General features: G+C 36.5%; 2 protein-coding genes across 10 annotated transcripts in view; one reads left to right on the forward strand and one right to left on the reverse strand.

Moving 5' to 3' along the window:
• Positions 1–2779: 2779 nt before the first annotated feature.
• Positions 2780–26210, reverse strand: part of LOC129443785 (acyl-CoA dehydrogenase family member 11) — a 29087-nt gene continuing 5656 nt past the window's right edge. For both annotated transcript variants that reach the window (XM_055203972.2, XM_055203974.2), the window contains exons 11-15: positions 7174–7266; positions 6635–6742; positions 5994–6165; positions 5605–5671; positions 2780–3122 (exon numbers count right to left, since the gene is read on the reverse strand). In XM_055203972.2, coding sequence (XP_055059947.2) covers positions 3011–3122; positions 5605–5671; positions 5994–6165; positions 6635–6742; positions 7174–7266 — 552 coding nt within the window. In that variant the 3' untranslated portion in view covers positions 2780–3010. The remainder of the gene's footprint in view (positions 3123–5604; positions 5672–5993; positions 6166–6634; positions 6743–7173; positions 7267–26210) is intronic.
• Positions 14723–26142, forward strand: LOC141355479 (uncharacterized). 8 transcript variants are annotated; one of them, XM_073860091.1, is made up of 10 exons: positions 14723–14826; positions 15397–15429; positions 15757–15838; positions 18466–18557; positions 18660–18719; positions 22378–22440; positions 22552–22611; positions 22720–22782; positions 24632–24691; positions 25163–26065. In XM_073860091.1, the coding sequence occupies exons 3-10, from the start codon at positions 15831–15833 to the stop codon at positions 25375–25377; spliced, it is 621 nt and encodes a 206-aa protein (XP_073716192.1). In that variant the 5' UTR covers positions 14723–14826; positions 15397–15429; positions 15757–15830; the 3' UTR covers positions 25378–26065. The 8 variants fall into 8 exon arrangements, with proteins under 8 accessions (XP_073716192.1, XP_073716197.1, XP_073716195.1 ...); XM_073860096.1 differs by lacking the exon at positions 14723–14826 and having other exon boundaries at positions 14851–15429; positions 24635–24691; positions 25163–25217; positions 25257–26142; XM_073860095.1 differs by lacking the exon at positions 14723–14826 and having other exon boundaries at positions 14855–15429; positions 25163–25217; positions 25257–26099.

The raw sequence follows: 26210 nt of genomic DNA on the forward strand, positions 1-26210 counted from the left end.
TTGTCTAACATTTTAATTGTTTCAATTTATTTTCTTGCTCATTAATGTTCCCTCATGACAAAAGGACAACAGAATTTTAGAAATGTCTGTACATTTATTTAAAAAGTAAAAAAACAAAATCAATAATTGCACAAGTGCCTTCCACTTCTCTTGATCGTTGCTGAGATGTTTCTACACTTGGAGTCCACCTGTGCTAAATGAAATTGACTGGAGATGATTTGAAAAGGTTTAGCACAACCAGGACTCTTCCAAGAGCTATCAGTGAAGAAGAGCCATAGTGCGCGCGCACGCACACACACACACACACACACACACACACACACACACACACACACCTGAGCTCCAGAGATCTTGTGTGGAGATGAGACAAACTACCCGAAGGAAAACCATCACTGCAGACCTCCACAGATCCAGACTTCTCCACACACAATATCACTTCAATGACGTGATACAGAGATATCCTCAATATAAACCTGTTTCACAGCGCAGAGGATTTGCAAAAAAAAAAGACAGAAAATCTACCAATCTGGATTTGCAATGCTTTGTGTCATAGCCAAAAAACATCAGAGGCAGATCTCAGTACTGAGGGTCTAAATAGTAGTCTTTATAACACCACTAAAGTTACTTTGAATCCTGAATCAGACGAGCGAGCGCTCATGATGTTATCAGACTGTACTGTATTACTGTAAGTCTCAGTGCTCATCAATGATTCAGAGAGTTATTGTCGCTGTAGAGCCCAGCAGGACCTTCACCTTTATCTCTATATATGACCCACGTCAGGTCACTTCATCTGACAGCGCCACTTCATGTTTCACTTTAATATTTCTATCGATCCTTTAATGTTTCTGAGCTACTCAAAGAGAAGAATATCATTTTCTCTCTAAAAACAACTGATGAATCTTACACTTTAACCTTAAGGGGCGGTTTCCCGGACAAAACTGATCCTAGTCCCAGACTAAAACGCATGTTTGATCTGTCTTAAGCAAAAACAACTTGCACTGAAATAACTTAAAATATATCAGTGTCATTATTTTGTATCAGTAATGTTTTATTGTAAGGAACGTTTGTAGAAAAAAAACACTTCAATATAACTCTAAAGGATAGTCATAATTAAACCAAACCCTGTCCAGGAAACCGACCCTAAAAGTTATAAATTCGAAATTCTGTACGACTTTTATCCTCTTATATGAAGAGAAATCTTTCTAAAATGTGAAGCGTGTCACTTCTGCAGACGCAAAACATCGTGAGTACCGGCTAAAGTTTCAAGATATTTAAGTAATGACGTTCTTCTGTCAGCCATTAACTGGAATTGAATCAAGTCTTATGGGGGTTCTCACAAGGACATAACGGCAAACCCAAAATGGCAAAACATTACTACCTTTAAACCCAAAAATATGATTTATGTAATGCTTCCCAAAATATTTTGTATAAAGACTGGAAACTAATTAATTAATCATTTTGACTAGATATGACGTTAATGTGTTAGGCCTATAAGTGATGGAGTGCAGGATAGCCTAGATTAGGTGGGGCAAGTTGCTTTCTTTAATTAGTCACTTAGTAGACTATTTATTTAACCATTTTACTCAAAACATCTGCTTCATTCAGCAAAAAAACTGTTCAAATGATTTTTTTGAACTGACACAAGAAGTGATAAGAAATGCATTACTAAAGTAATGCTGAGGCTTCCATTCATACATAGAGATCATTATTTTCAATGTTTTTGGTCACAATGTCATTACTTTTGTTGCCAAAAACTTTTCAATAATTAGGGGCCTGCTAATAATAAACTAGATTTTTAATATTAGTGTGGTTCAGCCCCCCATGAGGATGTAATTCAAAAAAATATATATAAATAATTTGAATACTATAATGCTCCTACATCACATTGTGTAAACTATTTTTTGATTAAAGAACTACACAGATGCAAATGTCATCAGTTAATGTACACTACACACCTTTGATGTACTTTGATGTTCGATGGCTGACGCTGACACTGCTGAAGCTATCCAAGTACAAATCGAACATGCGCTTAGCAACGGGCATTCAGACACAGCATTTATTACAGTAAATAATTCATTCACATCATAATTAGGGTGCTACATCCTAACGGGTTGGTCAGCATTATCTTTACTAAAATGTAAATATCTGAGGGATAATTTTGACGTATTACAGGATGTCCCTCAATATGATATGGTTAAATCGAATTAACGAGTTCTTGAAATTATTTTCTATAAAGTATGTTAATGATCACTGCTTAATTGATTGACAGCTGTACACTCCTGCTTTAATTTATGCCGTACAGTTTGTGTATGTGAGCGTGTGTCATTTCTAGTGAAGGAGCTACAATATCATTGTACAGACATTTCATGAAAATCGAGACGTTATGTTCGATTCTATTAAATACCCAATAACAGTTTACCTGTGAGAGATCCCTAACACACCTGAATGATTAAACATCCTGATGCCACAAAACTTCAGCTGCCTGTAAGACACAAGGCTCAAACACTACTGGCAGGTCAAAGGTCAAGAGGCTGTGATCCAAAGGTCAAATCATCTCATAAAGACTTGCAGAAAAGCACAAAGGTCAGACACAAACACACGGACACAAACACACACGCGCGCACACACACACACACGCACGCACGCACACACGCACACAAGCAGACACACAAACACACACACAAACTTTAGAGCAGGAAGAGGAAGAAGATGGCTGATAACGATGAAGGTAAGACTGTTTATTGATTGTGTGGCTCGTATAACAGAACATAACCCTGTGTGTGTGTGTGTGTGTGTTGTGTGTGTGTCTGCGTGACATTCATAATGACAAACAGATTATTCAGTAAGAGACAAATATTACATGAATTCACATTACATTAACTTACATTAACTCAGAAAATTGAGCCACATTAGATGCCAGATGTTCTTTGAACAGGATGATGATGATGATGAGTTACACCAGTAGAGGCTCAATTGACAAACGTGTGTGTGTGTGTGTGTGTGTGTGTGTTTAGCGCTTTAGGCCGTCATACACCAGCTCTTTGTCCATGTCGACAACATGCGGATCATAAGAACCGGCAGAATCCCGACTGACCACTGGACACAAATCCTGTTCACACCACCTGAATCACACATATACACAAATACGTTACACACACACACAACACAAATAGACACACAATTAACAATTCTTAGAGTAAAACAAACAGCAGTTTTTAACTTGTATTCAAATCACAAGACTCTCTGAACTCATCATCTGTAACGCTGAGCGCGGTAGTTACACTGCGTCCAAATAACCCATATTTTTACTACAGTACTAACATTAACTTTATCTCTAGTAAAACATCTGAACTGGTAGAGTTATACTACATTATACAACAGTTCTTTCCCAGCCGTGTGATATTCTACAGGGTTAGGAGAGTTAACAACGCACATATGACTATGTCAACATTTAAATCATCAGTCCAGTTTATTACTTCATCTGGAGGTGAGGATTCACTAAATTATGGGCATGTTGATGTCCTGATGATTTTGGATATAATCTACTGTAGTTTCGTTTTCAGCATGTTTGCTTGTGCTTAACAGAATCACAGTTTAAACTTCTGAAAAGTGTTCATTTTTATATTTACTTTCTTGGTTTTAATGTATTACGTTCATATCAGACGCAAAAATTAATGAATGATCATCTTCTCCACTTTGGTTTTTGGTGTCTAATATTGCATGATGGTCTTGTCATAATTATTAAATAACATCCTAAAATCTTTACTTTTTCATTCTTAAACACTGCACCCCTTGTACGCTATTTGCAAAAAAATACACTTGTTGATTATGCTTATAACATTAAATGGTGTGTAATAAGGTGAATGTTTATCAAGACTTATTATTCTTTTCTTAAGCTAAGTCTAACACAATGATTTTAAATGTTGTTATGGGGTATTTTTAATGTGCATGATTCATTTGAATGTGTGACAGCCCTAAAAATACATGATTTAATTTAGACTGGGCTTATGTTCTGCTTTAGAGATATAGGGGCAGTTTCCTAGTCAGGTCTTATCCTAGTCCCAGACTAAAATGCATGTTTGATCTGCCTTAATTTAAACACATCTTGCACTTATATATAGCAATAGGCCTAGTGCTGGATTAATCTAAACCCTGTCGGGAAACTTCCCTAAAATATAGTTCTATGATATATTATTTATTTTAGGTTGTTTACTGTATGTGCACTCTCAGAAGATAATTTACACAAGCTGTCACTGGGGTGTTACCCTTTCAAATAGTACACCTTTGTACCTAAAGAGTGCATATAATGGGTACAAATGTACCTATATCTGTACCTAAATAGTAAATATTAGGACCCATTTAAAGGGTACCATCCTAGTGACAGCTTTTGCACCGTTTGTTCTGAGAGTGTAGGGCCCAAAATTTATTCAAGCCCAGGGTCCTCCACCCTGTTGATGTGTGAATGATGTCTTACTGGTAAAAAGACGGAATGTCACTGCATGTGTGAACAGCACATTTTTGTATTTACTGGTAAATTCATTCTGGTAAATTAATGGTAATTTACCAGAATTACTGTGTGAAAGAGGCTATTGTCACTTATGTTTAGAGTTAGATTTACATAAAATGACATCCCTACCCAAACCCAACTCTAACCCTAACGCAAGGCAACATATAAAAAATAAATCAGAAAAAGTAGTATAAACCAATATATAAAGTGACATTCTAATGCAAGCACCAAATCTTACCCTAAACCGAAGCGACAATGGTTTAAAAATAGGAAAAAGCAGTTGAGTAACCAATACGTGATAATCACACGAAAACAGGAATTTGTTATACAATAACAAAAAAAAACCACGTAAATTCGTGATAATATCAGGAAAAGATAATTAAAAAAATGATATGACTATATCACGAAACTTCGCGAGAACATCAATTCAACTTTGATCAAAGTTTACTAGTATACCATTGCCAGATTTGTCATGTCTTTCACACAGCTGTATCCCAGGTTTTCTTAGGATGTTAACCTGAGAACAATGGCTTTCTCCGTGAAGATTGATTTTTGAAGGCTAATGTCTCACAAAGTGAGCCATAAACTGTGGAATGGCCCAGCTCTGTTGTTTTGTGTTTTAATGGCTAATATCACTTCTTTTAAAACTGTGGTGCTAAAATACGAGTAGAAACGTTGAATGTTTGTGAACACGCGCATATCAACGTGACGTGGAGGAATAACCTCGACAAAGACAACAATCCAAAATCTTTTCTAATGGTTGACAAATTTCTACCGGTTTATCATATCTAATGTTACCAGTTTATTGCCCACCCAAAGAGGCGGGATTACAATTTAAATTATATTAAAATTAGAGCGAGAGCTCATTTTAGGAAAGAAAAAAATGTATAAGCAGTAGTGCTAACAATATATAAGTCTTGGGTTTTCAACATGTGCTATATTGGTTTAGATTGTTTATATATCTGTTAGGACATTATCAAACCTTAAGAAAAATATTGAAACCATAAAACTTATAATTTGTCTCATTGCTGGAGATGAAGTTTGCTTATCAAACGATACAGGAGCTAAAGATACAAATAAATGTTGTGTGCACTCACCTTAAAGCCGTGTAGACATCTGTGTGTGTGGCGTTTTCCCAGGCTGCATGATCCACTAACAAAGTGCCTGTCATTTACACACATTTATGATGATGATGATGATGATTTTAATCACTGTCTTATTGAATAAATGAGTGTAGTATTTGCACACAAGTCAGTATTGAGCATCGGCTGTTATTGACACTCACACTCTTTCATTTCTGTCTCTAACTATACTCCTGAAATGTTTAGGACAAAATGTAGACTCAACATTTACATTTAGAGTTAAAAATAATATACATTTCATATAATTTAAATATTTGTAAATATCTATTATTATTATTATTGTTTTGGTGTGGTTATTTTGAATAATGATAATTGTGTATGTACGAGTCTGGTGTAAGTTTTACCCATGTAAATGCGAGCGAGACTGTAGGACAGATCTCTGGCCGCGAGCTCCAGACAGCCGGAGGGTCGAGTCGCTGCCGTCTGAACGAAGCGCATCAAACCAGAGAGAGACGCTTGAAGAGACGAGACGGCCGGACGCAGAGCCGAAGACGAGCCGGCCGCGACCAAACGATCCTGCGCACATGTACGCCAGAGAAATACATCTTATCTTAGAAATAGTACCAAGATTTAGTCATTTTACTAAGATTAAGATTAGGTCTAAATATAGTTTACATAGTATATAAAGTAAATACATTTTATATATATAAAATAGATTGATTTTGTTTATTTGAATATACAGTATCGTGCAAAAGTCTTAGGTCTGCATTAAAGTTGATGTTTTTACAATATGGTATAATGATTATATATAATTATCTCTTTATTAGAATATAATTAGAAGATACAAGCATATACTGTACATGCAGTATTATAGAAATAAACTAAAGTGTCAACAGCAGAAATCTGAAGGATCACACAAACTTAAATAAAATCCTAATGGAAAGACTGTTTGTATTTGAACTTTGTTCAAACAACAAATCTGTGTCTGTGCGTGTGTGTTTGCGTGCGTGTGTGTGTCCGTGTGTGTTTGCGTGTGTGTTCTCACTTTGACATCAGTGAAGAATGCCTGGAGTACTGACCCAGAGGACTTTTCAATGGAGCGGAGAACATCTAAAGACAAAACATTAGTGGTGCCTTCCCATATACTCAACACCTTTAGACAGAAAACACACAAACACACAAAATCAGAGTCCCTCATAGACAACAATTACATATTCAGTGAGGATTTTAGCTATATTCTGTGTTTTTAAAAATTTATTTTTGAATACATTTAGAGAACAGGATGAAAAACACATATCATGTTAATGTGCGTGTTTACATTTAGTCCAAATGAGATGAAATAACACAAGGGATGTAAAGGAAGTGTGAGAAAGTGTGCGTGTGTGTGTGTGTGCGTGTGTGTGTGTGCGCGTGTGTGCTGCCATCTCCTGGACTAAAAGAGAATGTGACCAAACTAAAACAACAATCACATCATGAAGATATACCTCACACTTAGCACTTTCAAATGACCCTCGAACCCCAACACACACAAATGCACGCACGCACGCACGCACAAACACACACACAACGTCACGGCTGGTTGACCTGAGCATCGCGCAACATGGAGGGTAGACCAGTGTCCTCAATGTAACCCTGACCACCAAAAGACTCCAGACCCTCAGACACAACACACACCGCCTGAAGGAGCAAAACAAACAATACACACTTACACAAACATCACAACAGTGCGAGTGCTGCAATCCTACAACCAGTAAAACTACAACAGATATTAAAGGCCACCTACTTCATTGCTAAAAACAACGTTGTTTTGTGTATTTGCTATAATACAATGTGTTTGTGTGGTTTATGGTAAAAAACACTTTACTTTACTACATCACCAATCCCAAACTGTTGCCAACAATCTGTGTGTTTGTTGTAGTCCAAGAAAAGAGATTTACGTTTGAGACGATAACTCGTGTTATAGTTTACTTTGAGGTTTGTACATTTTGCATATCATTAACATGAACTAATACACACTTACACACCAAAGGAAATGTAAAATCATGAATCAGACTATAGGTGCTCTTTAACACCTCTTCTGTGTGTGTGTGTGTGTGTGTGTGTGTGTTTGTTTTGCTATACTTGTGAGGACCAAGTATTGAGAAACCACTCGTTTTGTGAGGACATTTTTCTTTGTGAGGACATTTTAGGTGGTCCTCACAAAAATAATGGTTGTATGGTCTCCTAAGGGCCTATATGTCATACTGTGCAAATTTCAGCAGATGTCCTCACAGCAATAGTAAACATGGAAATTGGTGTTATCCACTGTGACCGCGAGCTCCCCTATAGGACACACTCGTGTACTGCATCATACATATCGGGAGGAGGGGCATGAGAGACAGCGATTTTTTTGATTGGATGGCTGCTTCCTGCTGGGGATATTTTTTGTGATTGGTCAGTTTAGTCATATTGCTACACTGTAGAGGGGGAAGGGAGGGGGATACGTCAATCATGTGCTCCGCTAAATTTAAACCATGAAAATACATAACAAAAACGAATTCAATTAACAAACTATACATGATTAGAAAGGGTTCGTTTTAAGATGCAAGTTTAAATATGATCTTTGATTACTCTGAAAATGTTATAATGACATTAAGTAAAAAGAGGTTTAAAGCAAAGTCGATCACTTTTGTTTAAAATATGAGCATCATCCGCATTAAAACTCATGTATGATCGTCATGAAAACGCGTGACAAAAACAACACCTCTCAACATTTCAATAAACAATATAAAGTGGTTTACCTTGTCTGAATATGACACGATCGTCTCCGTAGTTTCACTGACGCGAATCTGAATGAACGTCTTAAAAGACTCTACTGAATCCATGAATTTAGCGAGTCAGTGATTCTTTAACGCATTCATAAAGACACTTCATTCCTCAATGAATCGGTCGTTCGAAAGAATCAGTTAAACTAACGATTCTGTGATCAAATCAGTAAGTTGCCACCATTTATTGAAAGTTTTAAGTTTTACTTTTATTTATCATTTTAATTTGAATAATTTGAATTAAAAAAAGTTTATTTAAAACGTCTAATCTTGAATGTATAACTTGAATTGCATTCATTCCTCATTTGAGCCTCATTTACATGTCTGAAAATACACCTACAAGACACTTTTGTGTTCTGTTCAAATTAGTTTTGCAAATACTGATTTCAAATGGTTGGTATCTTATTTTATATTGTTTTAATTGGAAGTTTTACAATTACATTGTAAGTTTTACAATTACAATTTTAGAATTTTAAATATACATTTTTAATTTGACATAAAATATGATATTTAAGCATAATATTGGATTACTAATCAGAAAGTGCTCTTGAAAGTGTATGGCGCTGGTACTGGTATCATACATTTTACAGCATGTTTTGGATGTGATCATAATTTGTATGTTTCATGGTTATATTGGTTTCATCTGATGGCATCATTATGTTGTTTGTTTGTTTAAGGTCTCTCAGGTCATATATTTGCCACTTATCAAATGTTTTCCACCCTAGCCCATCTGTTCCCTATCCACGGCCTGCTTTAGTAGCAGCCTTAGTTTTGCAAAAGATGTAAAAGTAGGGCTAAAAGAAAATATAAAAGAGGCTCGTAATGCCAGGTAAAAAAGGTTCTTGAAAGATTGAAACACTCCTCTTGACAGGCTTGATCCTTCGGTCAGCCTTTAAAGTGATAGTTCACTCAAAAATCAAAATAATGTCATTATTGACTCACCCTCATGTCGTTCCAAACTCATAAGTCCTCTGTTCTTCTTCAGAACAAAGTTAAAGATGTAAAGCGCGACTTGCTGAGCAACCTGAATGACTAACTAAAAGTGTTGCTACTAGTCGGTTTGAAACATTCAAATATAAATGAAGCAGCAGTATTGCACAATGTTTCATTGAGTCTTGAATAGGCTTCATGCCCAGCTGCACTATACTTCTACCATTATTGGACAAACTGATTAATCCAGGTGTGTCTGATTATTGTTGTTGTGACTACTGAGGTCAGGCACACCTGGATTAATCAGTTTGTCTAATAATGGCAGACAGGAAACAAGGAGCTGGATGAAGTTCGGGAAGTAGTGTAGCTGGGCATAAAGCCTATTTTCACAGTGATTTGTTGCACAGTAAAACGTTTGAGTTCTGTAGCCCTGTTTAAGCTTTTTGTACGGCTAACAAATGGGTTATTTGCAGCTTAATTGATTAAAAGGGTGATAGAGACGGTATTAGATCTGTGACAGATACTCAAGGTTGTGGTATCGACATTGTTAACAGACATGAAAAGTTGTATCAGCCCAGCCCTAATAAAAACATCATCAACGTGTGACATTAGTGGGTCAGTTAGAATTTGTTGAAGCATCCAAAATACAATTTGGTCCAAAAATAACAAAAATTAAGACTTGTATTGTATCAGCATTGTATTCTGTTCGGGATCTGTGAACCACGTACACGAGACTGCCGTGACGCTGCTGCTGACGTACAACGCTTCTGACATGTTATCTTCAGACATGTTTGCAAAGTTTTTTTTCCAAACTTACACAGCGTCGTACGTCAAACACGTTGCTGCAGTCTCATGAAATTATTTTCTTTTAAGAGTCTATGCTGCGAACTTTGCATATTTTTTAGAATCCAATGTTTAGCTGATCACGATAACTGCTCATTATTATCCACGTTAACACGACTGATTCTCTGCATCAATGGAACGTCAGAGCTTTGTTTTCCAGGGACAGAAAATAATTGCGACACTCGCGTCTCCTGGAAATCCTTGTTTATTTCAACCAATCAAAGACGACTTTGACATTCTCACAGGGTTTCCAGAAAAGTGTACGAAAAACATCAGATGTTTAGCCAACAGTCTGTGGGCGAGACGTCTGAGGCTGAGACTATGCATCGGGTGACCTGGGCTTGATTTCTGTCTCAAGGTCCTTTCTCCTAAGTTTGCTTACTGTCGTCTCTATCACTTAAGCAAAAATGACAAGCTGATTTAAGCTGAAATTCTCATCACTGTAACATATCCTGATTTGTCTGAGTGCATTATATGTTGTAATTTAAACATACCCATATAAATTTCTTTGTTTTGAAGAACATGAAGGAGGATATTTTGAGGAATGTTTGTAACCAAACATTTGGTAGAGCCATTCACTTCCATAGTAGGGAAAAAGAAGTAAATGGGGTCCACAAACAGTTTGATTACAAACATTCCTCAAAACATCTTCCCTTGTGTTTATCAGAACAAAGACATTTATACGGGTTTGTAACAACATAAGAGTGAGTAAATGATGACAGGATTTTTATTTTTTGGGTGAACTATCCCTTTAATGTCTTTAAACATATCAAACATTTTATTAAATGCATATTCAGAAGATTTGTTAATAAGTGTTTTTAAGAAAATCATGTTGGATATCTTGAAAGCAAGATTTTGTGAGAATCACCCATGTATATTTTGGACGTCATGATCAAATTCTGAAAATTGGTCTCATTAAATCCACTTGTTGGAAAAAATGTATTAACTTTCAGCAATATATATTTTATGGTTATTAGCTAACCTTGCTAGCTTTATTCTTTTTTAGGTGTATTAAGCTATTTAATTAAAGGTAGGGTATCTAATTTTGAAGTATGCTAACGGTAGCTGACTAGCAATGAAATCACGATCCTTCGCCATCCAAAGTCACACCTCTTTCAAAACACATGAACACGCACAGATCAGACGGTCACATCGCATGTCTCATTCACCAGTGAGAAAACTTTGCAGTGCAAAGTGAATAACATTACCAAAATAAACAACATAAACAACTGGTTTACATCAGAATTAGTTAAAGCACACTTTCGGTTCTGTAGACAAAGTAACTATATCGTTAAGCTAATCCGTAAACGAACACAAATTTCATAAGCAACACAATGTTTCATCAAAGTAGAACATCTGAATCCATCTGAATACAAACATATCGCGTACCTACCTTACCAAAATAAACAGTGCAACGACCCTTTCAGACCCTTTGCATCCTGCAGCTGTTTGGATCTCGTGGTAAAGCAGTAAAGTTACCGATGTTAATTTGGGTTTTTGCTCTTTGCTGATCCAGTTTTTCCTGTTGTTGTTATAAAAGATGTCCCTCAGTTTGTGGCTCCCGTGCAGGCCGTCAACCCAGCAGAAAAGCCCGCCATTCTCCCTCTGTTTACAGATAGGAGGTGAGTGCACGTGAACGCGCCGATGACGCATGGTGTCCGCGCGGACTCGCTACGCGGCGGCATTCAAATTACGCTTACGGATGAGGGACAAAAAATACAACGTCCGTTCGGACCGAGATCTATGATTGGTTGAACATTTTTTGGTCCTACGCCTTTCACAGATGACATAAATTTCTACAAATACTTTTAAACAACTTTACATAGTGATTGCTATCAGGATGTGAGTTGAGTTTTACAGCATAACTAAAAATATTTCTGGATCAAATCAGATACCCTGCCTTTAATCATGGTTGTGTGAAGAAATGTATTTATTTATTTTTTAATCTGTTAACGTGATAAGCATTGATTTGAGCATTTGATTACCTTTTGTTGCAAATTTAAAGGTTTTTGAGTAAAACATCACTTTAGGGCTTTTCACACTTGATATAGTTAACCCCGGGTTATTCTAAACCCCGGGTTATTAGAATCCCAGGTTATCTGTTGTATGTTTCACACTATTCGTACTTAACCAGAAATTAAGAGATAACCTTGGGTATTCATAATCTGACGTTTCACACTGTGCATTCCTAAACCCTGGGTCAGGAGTCTCCAACCCTACACACCTGTCTGTAATTATTAAGCAACCCTGAACACCTTGATGAGCTGTTTCAGCTGTGTTTAATTGGGGTCATAACATTATAACCCTGCTTCCTTTCACACTGCATGCGTTTGGCACCGCAATGCGGTGTTAACCCCAGAAAAGCAATGCTAACCCTGCTTCAGAGCAGGGTTTCATAACCATGGGTTAATTTTAGGGATAACCCCACTTTTAAATTACAAATGTGAAACGATCCAGGGTTAAAAGCAAGGTTTAGAACAAAGATAACCCATGGTTAAGCGCAGTGTGAAAAGCCCTTTTTTGTATTGAAGACTAACCGGAGGCGATGAGACATGTTTTCTGGATTCTGTGCACAGCATTTGACATATAAGGGATGACATTTAGGGCCTATTTACACCTGGTCACTTCTTGCGTTTTCATAGATTGGATAGCTATCTGATTTGTTTAAACAGATGCATTTACACTTGGCCACACAAATGTGTCTCAGCTGAACGGATATGAATCCGATCTTCTGTTCCCATGCAAAATGCAAATACAAAATGACTCGCTGAACTATAAATGGCAGCCACTGTTGTCCTCTAACTTCATTTGTGAATGCAGTAAAAAAAGAAACGCTTGCTGCAGCACTAACTTTTTCATCCATGTTTGCTTCTTCAAGTGGCAGGGTATCTGATTTGATACAGAAACATTTTTAGTTATGCTGGTTAAAAGTCTCCTCACATCCTGATAGCAATCACTATGTTAAGTAGTTTAAATGTATTGTAAAAATGTATGTCATCTGTGAAAGGCGTAGGACCAAAAAATGTTCAACCAATCATAGATCTCAGTCCGAATGGATGTTGCCTTTTTGTCCCTCATCCGTAAGCGTAATTTCAATGCCACAGCGCAGCGAGTCCACGCAGACACCATACGTCATCAGCGCATTCCCATCCCTGCTGAAAAAACCAGCATACCAGCAAGACCAGTATATGTTGTGTTTTGGTGCTGGTTTGCTAGTGAACACCAGCTAAACCAGCATCAAACCGGCATCACCACCAGCATTAGCACCAGCTAAACCAGCATCAGCACCAGCTAAACCAGCATCAAACCAGCATTAGCACCAGCTAAACAACCATTAGCCCCAGCATCCCATGCTGGTCATACCAGCATATGTTGTGTTTTGGTGCTGGTATGCTGGTGACCACCAGCTAAACCAGCATACACCAGCATAATTCCCATGCTGGTTTGATGCTGGTTTTTTCAGCAGTGATCTGTAAACAGAGGGAGAATGGCAAACTTTTCTGCTGAATTGACAACCTGCTAAGGAGCCACACAACGAAAGAAAACTTTTATAACAACAACAGCAAAAACTGTCTGGACCAGCAAAGAGCAAACCCCCAAATGAACATCAGTAACTTTACTGCTTTACCACGAGATGTAAACAGCTGCAGGATGCAAAGGGTCTGAAAGGGTCATTGCACTGTTTATTTTGGTAAGGTAGGTACGCGATATGTTTGTATTGAGATGGATTAAGATATTCTACTTTAATGAAACATTGTGCTGCTTTTGAAATTTGTGTTTGTTTACGGATTAGCGTAACGATATATTTACTACGTCTACACAACCAAAAGTGTGCTTTAACTAATTCTGATGTTAAACCAGTTGTTTATGTTGGTTATTTTGGTAATGTTATTCACTTTGTACTGCAAAGTTTCTCACTGATGAGATGTGACCGTCTGATCTGTGTGTTCATGTGTTTTGAAAGAGGTGTGACTTTGGATGGCGATTTGAATGGAGGGTGGGATTGTGATTTCATTGCTAGTCGGCTTCTGTTAGCATTTTTCAAAATTAGATACCCTACCTTTAAGCGAGTGACATACATCCGCTTGGGAGGAGTAAAGTGCGGATGCATGTGGTTTCAACAACCAGAGATGCATTTACATCTGTTTAGTTTTGACAGAATAAAAAACTTAAAAGTTGTCCATATGGTGTTGGTGTGGATGTTAGGCTACTTATGTTAGGCATAAATAAAGTGAAAAAGTCAAAACCACATTATCAGTTTTTTACTAATGTTTTTCACTTTTAATTAATATTACCCTTCTATCTTATCTCATTATATCTAATCTATTTCATCTATAGGCCCAATTTAATTGAGCTTGCATGCATTTATGTGGAAAGTGATTTCATACTAAGGGTGTAAAACTAATATAATAAACTAAAATTAAAATCTAAAGCAACACTATCCCCAATTAATAATATAGAAAGTGTAAAATAAAGTGTAAATGCATGTTGAGTTATTGCTGCAGTTCAGATTGTGAAATTGGTGAAGCACAGCTAAAGCAGGATGGGGGAGGGGAGGAGAGGCCGCGTGGGGGATGGTAGAGCACGTTGCTGTGTGGGGGAGGTGAAGACATTTTGGCAGCTTCACTCACTGTGCAGAGAGACTGAGTGACAGAGTCAGGTAAGACATGCTTAATTTTAATTAACTTTGAGCTGTTTTTTATAGTCTGACCTAGTCTTCAGGATTGTTTTTAAACTGTTTAAGGTTTGCATTAGTTTAATTAACAACATTACATGAAGTTCTTACATTTGGTAGCAATTGTGTTTTTCAATTAACATCATTATTCTAGTCAATTAGAACCTAAACTGTCTGTGAAAACCTTGCTAAAGTCTTGTTTAACTTTTTAATACAGTTGATTTTCTACATTAAATCATCTTTCATAGTGTAATTTTTATCAACATTTTGTGAAAACATTGATATCTTTAATATTTACTGAGTAAGATCGTCTGAAATATTGAAGTCATAAAGAAATTGATAACATTAGGTGAAATCAAACTTTTAAAATGTCTCCAGTTTGAGGATTTAACGTTTTATTCTGTTTTTAACGTTTTATTCACATTTATTAACTGAGTGGTACTGGTTATATTTACTACATTCCTGTGAATGAATAATTTAACCCATTGTAATTGAAATAATGTGATGATTTACTTTGTGGTGATCTTGATCAAATAGATTTTTTTTATTTAACAGATAATGGAAAGACAGAATCAAGAAAATGAGCAGGTATGTCTGTAGCACCTCAGTTGTTTACAGGCAAAGTTGTATTTGACATTAGCATGTGTTATGAACATGAGGAAAATCGTCTTTAATACACAATAAAATCTTCATAAGAGTGTGGATTTAAATGACTACGTGCTTATACCACCATTAATGTTTTACAATTTCATGATAAAAGTTCAGTTTCATTAATTAAAGGAAAATATGATTAATTTGTATGCACCACATCTCTTTTAATGCTTAATGTCTCTTAGGTTTCATAACACCTACAAGATTAACACGCTGATCAATGTAATCAATCAATAAATAACATAATTATATGTATTTACACAGGTATCAGAAAAAAAGAGGCAGGAAGAGATCAAGAGAGCATCATAGCCCTGGACAGGCAGAGAGAAGTGAAGAAGATGACCAGGTAAGCATTTTAAATGTATGTTTTAAAGGAAAACACCACCCTTTTTCAATAGTTTACTTTGTTCTTACCTCAACTTAGATTAATTAATACATACCTATCTTTTTCAATGCTTGCACTTAATCTTTGTACAGCGCCTTGTGAATGCCTTAGCATTTAGCCTAGCCCCATTTATTTCTTAGGATCCAAACAGGGATGAATTTAGAAGCCACCAAACACTTCTATGTTTTCCCTATAAAGGGTCATTTCATCAATAGAAACATTAATCTTTATTGAAAGTGGGTCATATTTGTAGTCGAAATGTAACATAAATTTAGATTTTTTTGCCTATTTGACCGAGAAAAGACAGAACGTGACTTTAGAGCACATTTGTATGAAAAACTATAACTCCCACTATGCACCACAATGCACAGCTCTGCAAGCCACTCCCATTAATCGGAACACGGCTCAGATATGCTATTGTGTACATAAATGCCACGTTAGTAAAACAAAGAAAATAGCCATCACCACTGTGTCTGACAGACACCAATCATGATTTACTTTTAAACTTGATGTTACGTTGTGTTACACACAATAACACTCTGGTCTGGTGTGTAGCAAAGTCTTATTCAAACAGTAACGTGCGGTGCAGATCCGCAGTACAAATGTCTTTTCAAGTATTTAAAAAAGGGTATGCATATTAAATGTTTATTTAGTTTTACCAATTTTCTTTTTGACTCTTGTTTACTGTAATTACTGTAATTACATATGTTTGTACAGTGTTATATCAGCCTCATTGCTTTCACAATATCTACATAAAAACCGCTCAGATATGATATTGTGTACATAAATCATTGGTTATCCACAACGGAGTAAAGACGCAAATCTTTAGAGATAAAACCCGCCACTGACCTGATGATTTGATTGCCTTCTCCAAATCTACAGCCAGGTGCTGTTAGCCGTGCAATGTGTGCTCTCAACATGGCACGAACAGGCTAAACACGTGGAAAAGTAGCGCTGCGTTCTCTGTGAATAACCGGACCTGTCACGTGCCACAAAGCTCCGTATAGTAATCAAAACGGGTGCCAATATGCACAACATGGGCATGAACGACAGGATACATTTCGGTACATAGCAAAATCCCCAGAGGAATACACAACGGATTTTCAATATTTTACCATGTTCTTACCTCAACTTAGCAAATTAATACATCCCTATCTTTTTTCAATGCTTGCACTTTTAATCTTTGTACAGCGTGTCGTGAATGTGTTAGCATTAGCCTAGCCCTATTTGTTCCTTAGGATCCAAACAGGGATGAATTTAGAAGCCACCAAACACTTCCATGTTTTCCCTATTTAAAGACTGTTACATAAGTATTTACACCAGTAAGTATGGTTGCACAAAATTAAACGTTTGTTTGGATCTTAAAGCATCATGAAACGCTAACTTTTTTAGATGTTAACAAAGTTAGTTGTGTTGCACGTCATAGAAGACAATGTCAGTATCTGTTAATTTTAACATCAGGAGAAAACTAGTTAATTTTCAGCTTTGTTGTGATATTTTTATCTTCCGGGTTTAAACTCCATATCTTGTAAACGTCACGGGCTGTGACGTGGCAAACATGAGAAAAAGCACAACGCGTCATAACCTGAAAACCACGCCCACTGGTGTCTCATTATTATTTATAAGATAGCGTGTTCTTATCCAATGCGGAGATGTTGTGTGTGTGCATGTGCTCCGTGCGGCCAGGTCGTTGGATGACTTTCCCCACGTTGCAGTCAGGATTAGACTCACCATCAACTAAATTTGCTCTGGAAAGCTACGGGAGGCAGGTGGACTATGATCTGTTCTGAGATACCATGAGGACTTTTCATTATCTTCAAACACGCTATTATTTCAACTATAACAGTTTTACTTGACCTTTGTTTTAATTAAATATTATATTCAGTTGAATTATTTCTGTAATACTGCTAATCATAGAAAATCTTATCTTATTTCAGTTACCCCGCCCACTCATCATTGTTCTTCTCACAGCGTCCACGCCCATTTAAGTTGCATTTTTCAAAATGATAGTGAGGTAGACTGGAACTGAAACAGCTGGGTCTAATAAATGGGGCTAGGCTTAATGCTAACACATTCACAAGGTGCTGTACAAAAATTAAAAGTGCACGCATTGAATAAAAATAGGTATGTATTAATTTGTCTAAGTTGAGAAGAACATAGTAAAATATTGAAAAAAGGTGGCGCTTTCCTTAAATCAACTCTGCTGGGTGTACATATTGTCTATTGATACTGTTGGAAAGCATCTTTTGCAGCGATTTTTGTGTGAGCATATCAGTGAACACCCCTGACCACCCGATGAGTTTCACGTCTTTGTAAACGAAAGTTTAATGCATTTTAGGAAGGATTGTTCCTGTGCACCTATACACCCATTGTAGAGGTGGGAGGTGATACAACAAACACCCGGAAATTCTCGGGCCAGAATCATTTGTCCAAATTTCAGTCAAAACTGTTCTATTTCATAATAAACAATCTGAAAAATAAGGCTTTAAGTGTAAAATACAGAACATGTCCTTTAAGATTGCCTTGAAAGGTTGTTCAGGAATTTCAATTAGTATTGCTGTGATAATTGATTGCCTTTTCCAATACAGATATACAGATGTTCTCTTTCCTCTTCGAGAATATTCCAGAACCCAGAAAGAAAGACCTGAGCCAGATGAGCCTTATGATTCCAACTCAGATGGTATGTATTTTATCAGACTTTATAAAGACTTTCAGACATGTAGAGCCAAGTATGTTTTGACTTGATTTGTGCATATATCATGATGTCTTGTTCTTCACACAGAAGGCCCTGACTCACACATAAAGACCAAACACAAGAGATCATCAAAGACTGAGAGAAATGGTAAGATTGTTTGAAGTTAATTCATACAAAAAAGTCCAGTGTTAAATTAACTCTCACGGAGCTGATTTCAACACTTTTTCAGAGTTTATATAGCTCCACACTTATCAGAGTTAAATGAACACTTTCAAGAGAGTCAAATTTTTAACACTAGGCCAGAGTTTCATTTTTTTTTACTTAAAATAGTGTTAAAATAACACTAAAAGGGATTCAGAAAATGCACACTGTTCAGAGTTAGGTTTGACTATTTAGGAAGTACTAGTGAAACTCAGTGCAGAGTTAAATATTTAACACAATGCCAGAGTTTCTTTGACTCATAGAAGTGTTAAAGGGGTCATATTATGAGACTTTTTAAAGATGTATATTAAGTATTTGGTGTCCCCAGAGTGCATATGTGAAGATTTAGCTCAAAATACCCCAGAGTAGGGCTGCACGATATGAGGAAAAGCTGCGATGTGCGATGACGTTGTTTAAAGGCGCAAAAGAGGATGTTTCCGCCGATTGAGAATCCAAAGACCGTTACTGAGTTTTTTAAATAAGCGCATGCGTAAGAACAGCATCCCTCCTTCACAGCTCATTTCTAGGGAACACCTTCCAAAACTCGTGCACAAGTATTTGAACACGAGTGTTTGTTTACCACCGGCATATGCTGTGTCGCGTCAGTGGATTCATTATGTGAAATGATATGATAATAAACACATAAGACGTAAAGTTAGATCAGTCGACGCTACTCCCATTTCAACTAGCATGTAGCAGACTTACAACTACAGTACAAGAACAACGTCAATATACCTGAATAACAGTACAACAATAATTATTCCACAAAGAAAGAATAATCACTGTTACCTGTCGAGGAGAATTTTTGCGAACTGCGCGTCTGTCTTGACATCTCTCTGTTCCTTCATTGCTCTCCAGCATTGAAATGTTTCTCCAATAATGACTCTGGCTAGATTACGTTATTCTGACAATTTTCTCCTCTTCTCAGCGACTTAAAAAGTCTTTCTTTTACATCCTCCTTCGGGTTTCTTCTCTTCCATGGTGCAAATTCGAGGAGGAAAGGAGGAGCGACAATGAAAACATACCGAAACTAAAGACGGAGTTTCATGCGCTATGCGCATGCGTCACTCGTGTAAAGTTACTGGAGCGTGGTTTTACTTAGCACTTTACTGTATACGTTACATTATTAATACGCTTGCTTGTACGGTTTAACCTTAGCCGCTATATTCTACATCTTATATTATCTATTGATTTTCTGTGTTCTCCTCTACATCTATTCATGTAAAGCTGATTTGCAACAATTAACAATTGTGAAAAGCGCTATATAAATAAAATTGAATTGAATTGAACGTTTCTCACAAGGAACGGAATGGCAGTGATTGACAAGCCAGAGGGCCAATCGCTGATGCGATGATTGCGTCAACGATTGGCTGATGTTTTTAAGGCCCTACCTTATGCACAGATGGCATATATTAATAGTATTACTTTCAGTGCACCTAATAAATAGTCTTTTATCATTTAGTAAAGACTTATTATGTAAATGTATTAAACAAACATCCTCTTTTCCACCTTTAATGTTGCGATGACAATGTGATTTGCAATAAATATTATATAATTTTTTCATGTTTTAGGTGCCTAAAAATGCGTGGAAAATGCTCGGCACATAGGTTCTTGAGTTTCGTTTTTAACTTGATGCAGTGCGGACACGCCTGGAAAAACAATTGCATTGCACTGTGTGAGTGTCACGACCGCTTCACTTTCTGTTATGAGCGCGCATACATTAGAAATAACAAACTTGTACGTACAAAAGACACGATATGTAAATCATCCCTTACACAGTACCTGTGTTTGTAACGCGTCATCTCCCCTAAATCCAAATAATTCCATATAGCTGAAGTGCTGTTCCTTTTCACCACAAGGTCTTCGTCAGACACCACATTTTCCTCACTCATCTTTCCTTCCTCCGCTATCGTATTTGCTAACGAGCACAGCGTCACAACTAAATTGACACCTCACAAATCAATCAGAGCATAGCTGACCTGGGGGTTCCCCTGATTGGCCTAATAGCATGAACGCGCCAACCATGTCTTCAGGGCTAAAAGTGATAGGTCAATCGGTTATAACACGCGCTTAGCGTGTTTTCCCTTATTCATCGTGTTAGGCTGTCTGTTGTGATGTGTTCATATTGCAATGATGATAAAAATTCTATGTATCGTTCAGCCCTACCACACAGATATTTTTTATACCATGTTAAAATTGCCACTTTGTAGGTGTGAGCAAAAATGTGCCGTTGTGGGGTGTGTCCCTTAAAATGTGAATGAGCTAATGAAATGCAAACACTGATCGCAATGATGGTGACTTTAAATGAAACAGCCAATATCTAAACTAAGTTAAGAAAATAACTTTACATGTAAAATGCAAGTTTAGGTTTCAAACATAGATGGTGATAGAAAGGATAATGTTACAGATTGCAGCTTTTAACTCTGCATCAGTTTTACTTATTTAACACTCTTTAAGATTGGGACAATACACCCAGCAGTGTTCACCCAGCAGTGTTCAGGATTTTGATTTGTGTTCAGATATAGATACTGAACATTAGAAATAAGCATAGTATGCAGCCACAGAAAATAAGTTTATAAAATGTAATAAAAGTTAAAATCAGAGCATTAAATCTAAGTCTAATAATTTAGTTTTACTTACCATTCAATCAGCAGGACACATGGAAACAGAAGACTGAAATGTGTGGGCGGAGTGTAATTACATCTCTAATGCTGCTCACCAACCGCGTTTGAGGCGTCAAAATCGCATCTACCGCATCTAGTTTGCCGCTTGAACAGTTTGAATGCATTCGCGTGTCTAAAAAAAGCAAGCATTTGACGCACATCAGAGGTAAAATCCGCTTCTTGTGAGAGGGGCAAGTGCTATGCGGTTGTCTGTTTGCAAGATGACTGATGTTGATTGTGCATTTATCGAAAGGGTTACCAGTTTGTATTTGGTAACCTTACTATAGGGGGAAAATAAATGCAGTGGGTCGATAAACGTCACGTGACTCAAAAGTGAAATGTGTATTACAACTTACCAGGTTGCTCAATGTCCTCACTAACACTCTTCCAAGTGAGGTCCTTTTTATTTCTGTCTCTATAGAAATAAGAACTTGTGTCGTATAGCTCCAGGTGACTGCTCACGGACAATATTAAGCGTTCCTTTAGGTTGAATGAGTGACTCCACAGCAGCAAGCGGGCTCCTGATTGCTTAACGCGGCGCGAAATTCCGCCAAAGTTAAAAAATTTGCGTCAAACGCAAAATGCACAAAAAGCACCATTCGCATGTACCGCGCCAGGCGCTCAATTCGCGGCATTTGTGTGAACTAGACGTGCGAATGAGGCAGAATTGCGTCTTCGCGCACTTCACGCCTTTACCGCGGCTGGTGTAAACGCAGCATAAGGAGTTGGGTTAACACTGGCATGATTAACTCTGGCAATTAACTCAATTAAGTTAAATTTACTCTTTAGGTGTTGAATTCAACTCAGAAATGTTTAACACTGATATTTTAACTCTCCAATTTTTGCTGTGTATAGTTGATTGCTTTGTCCACTGACATTATTCACGTTTACCAATACAGATGTAACTTGTAATGTGTGATCTTCGCTTTCCTCTTTTCCAGAATATTCCAGAACCCAGAAAGAAAGACTTGAGCCAGACGAGCCTTATGATTCCAACTCAGATGGCATGTATTTTATCATACTGTATACAGCTTAAGACTTTCAGACATGTAGAGCAAAGTATGTTTTGACTTGATTTGTGCATATATCATGAACTATCTATGTTCTTTACCCAGAAGGCCCTGACTCACACATAAAGACCAAAGACAAGAGATCATCAAAGACTGAGAGAAATGGTAAGATTGTTTGATGTAAAGTTAATTCATATAGTTGATTGTCTTCTCCACTGACATTATTCACGGTACCAATACAGATGTACAGATACTTTCTTTTCTCTTTTCCAGAATTGTGCAGAACCCAGAAAGAAAGACCTGAGCCAGACGAGCCTTATGATTCCAACTCAGATGGTATGTATTTTATCATACTGTATACAGCTTACGCCTGTATCACACATACTCCGTATGCAGTACGTTTGCGGTGCGTAATTTTTTACGTGCCCATGTTAACAGGTTAGAGACAGTTTCAGCAATAACAACATAAACAAGCGGCTGTCGCGATCCGCACGTAACTTCCGGTAAACTCCACTAAGAATAAATAACAACAAAGTTCTTTAAACGTAGTTTATTTATATAACAAGCACAAAAAAACAACACATAGATTACCTAGGAAACCAAAACATTTGTTATTTTCGACGAGGCATTTGTTCAAGAGATCAGTTTAGCAACTAGTCAGACCATTAAAAAAACGAAACCGGAAGTAAGGTTCGGATCCAGACGTGTATCACGTGCATCCGATGAAACCGTCTATACGTATGCGGCCCGCCCGGTCCATTGCAGATGCGGTGCAGCAGTGCTGCGATCGTTTCGGCAGCGAGTCTATTTTTGCTGTACGGCACGCAAGCTGCACACGCTGATTTAAAGTGATAGCGCATGTTTTGTGGTCAGAATAAACACAGATTTACACAAAAATGCAGAAATTTCACCCTAAATGGATGTAAATACAGTTTTTCAGTAGTTTTTTCTGTATTTGTTTAATCCCCGTATGAAGCAATTAAAGAAAAACACTTATCACGAGTTGAAAAATTATATGTATAACATCTTGTTAAATATTCTACCGTGTATGTATGCTATTAATTTTACCATTGTTTAATATACTAACATAGTCTTTTAGTTTTTATTTGTAGTAAAACACCAGTAACCATATACTATTGTCTCACCACAATAACCATAACCATGGAATTTGTAGTTAAACTAAGGTAATACAAATCATAATCAATCTGACAAAAACAGTTTTTATTATATTAAAATTATTGTTAATTTTTCTAAGGAGAGCTATAAAAAATGATCTGTTTGAAAGACGGGAAAGTGCACCTGTCAATCAGCGCTATTATAACAGAGTAAGGCCAGATACGAACGTGCTCAGTAATATGAAATAATGTGTGGATCTTGAATGATTGTAAGAATACATTTGCTTTAAATATAATGTTTGTCATATAACGTTTTGAGAGATGATAATGTTTTTTTTCAATTGTTATTGAGCTTATTTAGACTTGTTGCAGTTAACAGCGTTTGGCGTATTTACCTCAGAGTTTATTTCAGTAATATTGCTGTATTTCCCGTAATAATAATACAATTTGCATGTCTCTCTTGCTTCCTTGTCTGTTTATTCATGTCATTATGCTCTTACTTTAATTATGGGAGAATATTTCTTGCCATATGAGACATTCATTGCCATTATATAAATACTCTCATCTATGCAAATACATAAATAGTAGGAAATGTATAATGTAATTATGCCTGTGACCTATATTTTCTCTTCAAAAGTTATAATGCTAATTTATATTTATGATATATGTGGAGATAAATAGACCTTTGATCCTTTCATGTGTCCTGACCACTACACTAGAGATTTTAAACATCCTAAATAGTCTAACAAATAATATCTAAAGTATATTGTTTTGTGAAGAAAAAGACACAGCAGGCTATTATATTGTTTATTGAGGAGGTGCTTTTCAACAGAAAGTGTCAATCACATGATCATTTGATACGCAGAAGCAGCGGTTAGCAACGCACTGCAAACGGAGTAAGTGTGAAAGCACAACACGGATGCTTGACGGATCCCACCGTATACATACTGCAATATGCACTGCATACGGAGTATGTGTGAAACAGGCGTTAGACTTTCAGACATGTAGAGCAAAGTATGTTTTGACTTGATTTGTGCATATATCATGAACTATCTATGTTCTTTACCCAGAAGGCCCTGACTCACACATAAAGACCAAAGACAAGAGATCATCAAAGACTGAGAGAAATGGTAAGATTGTTTAATGTAAAGTTAATTCATAAAGGTCCCTACTACATATTAATACTACATAAAGGTACTACATATTAATTCGGTTGTCACTTCACCTTTTAATGCTTAATCCTGTTCTGTACACACACAGTTCAGTAATTTTCGGAACTGGTTATTTTCATATTTAAGTAAATTTAGTTAAACATGTAGCTATATACAATCTATGAAACATGCCCCTTTCAAGAGCTGACCCGGACTCTACAGTTCCAAGCCAGAATCGGGCCAGTGATATAACTTATATTACTATATTTTTTTCTTGAGTTTAGGTTTAATGCACATATAAAATATTATAATACACAAAAATTATAAGACATGCATACATAGTGATTTTAATGATGTTGCTTGCTATAAATATTTACATACTGTTTGCAATCATTCTATGGTTTTATGACTTGGAGATTAAACTTGTGTCTTTCTGTTTACTGTTTTTAGGTTCTCCTAGGCAGAAGAGTGGGAAAAGGCCCTGGAGTGATGCTGAAAAAAAGGCAATTTGTCGGCATCTTGGAAACACGATCATGTTAATGAAAGTTCCTGGCAAAGACAAGTGCACCAAGAGAAAGAACCAGTGCTACAAAACAGGGACTGGAGAGATATTAAAAATCATGTGCACAATACCATTCAATCTTAAAAGAAAAAAAGTTGATTAACTTTTTGTGTGTAAAACATGTTTTTTTTCTGCTTAAAGAGATAGTTTATTCAAAATTGATAATAAGTATGAGTAATTTGACATCTTACATTTTTGGGCAATTTTTTTACTGTTTAGGAGCACGTTTGTTTGGAAATAGGCTTGTTCTCCCACTCCCCCACTGTTAATGGGTTGGGTTTGACCCTTTTGGAATCTATTCAGTCGATCTCCGGGTCTGGCGATAACACTTTTAGCATACATCAATAAATCTAATTAGACCATTAACATCACATGTAACCTGGAGATCAGCTGAATAGATTTAAAAAAGGTTCAACTTAACTTATAACTGCGGGGAAGTTGGAAAACAAGCACATTTCCAAATAAAGGGAAGTGTTGGCCTTGTAAGCCATTGATATATATTGAGGTTTGATTTTGACTAACACGGTTTGACAGGCTTTGGATTCATCATTTTCATTAAAATTATATATACAAGTATATATTCTTGAATATTCAGATAAATGTCTTCTGATTTCTTATTTTGGAGATTGAATTGTGATGGATGTCAAACCTTTTATCTTAAGTTCATGCAACAGGTTTAAAATTATAATTATACAAAAACTTGGAATGGTATTGGTTAATGTAAATGTTCATCATAGATTTATTATATATTACAAACAAATTTAACAGATTAATTTTGTTAATAGCACTTCACCATTTTATTGATTCTTAATTCACTGATACACAACAAATATGTAAAAAAAATTAACCATGGTTTTACTACAGTTAAAAAAACAAAAACATGGTTACTATAGTAAAACCATGGTAACCACAAAATAACCATAGTTTTGACAACCA

This window comes from Misgurnus anguillicaudatus, chromosome 3 (assembly GCF_027580225.2).
Source record: "Misgurnus anguillicaudatus chromosome 3, ASM2758022v2, whole genome shotgun sequence".
Lineage (NCBI taxonomy): Eukaryota > Metazoa > Chordata > Actinopteri > Cypriniformes > Cobitidae > Misgurnus > Misgurnus anguillicaudatus.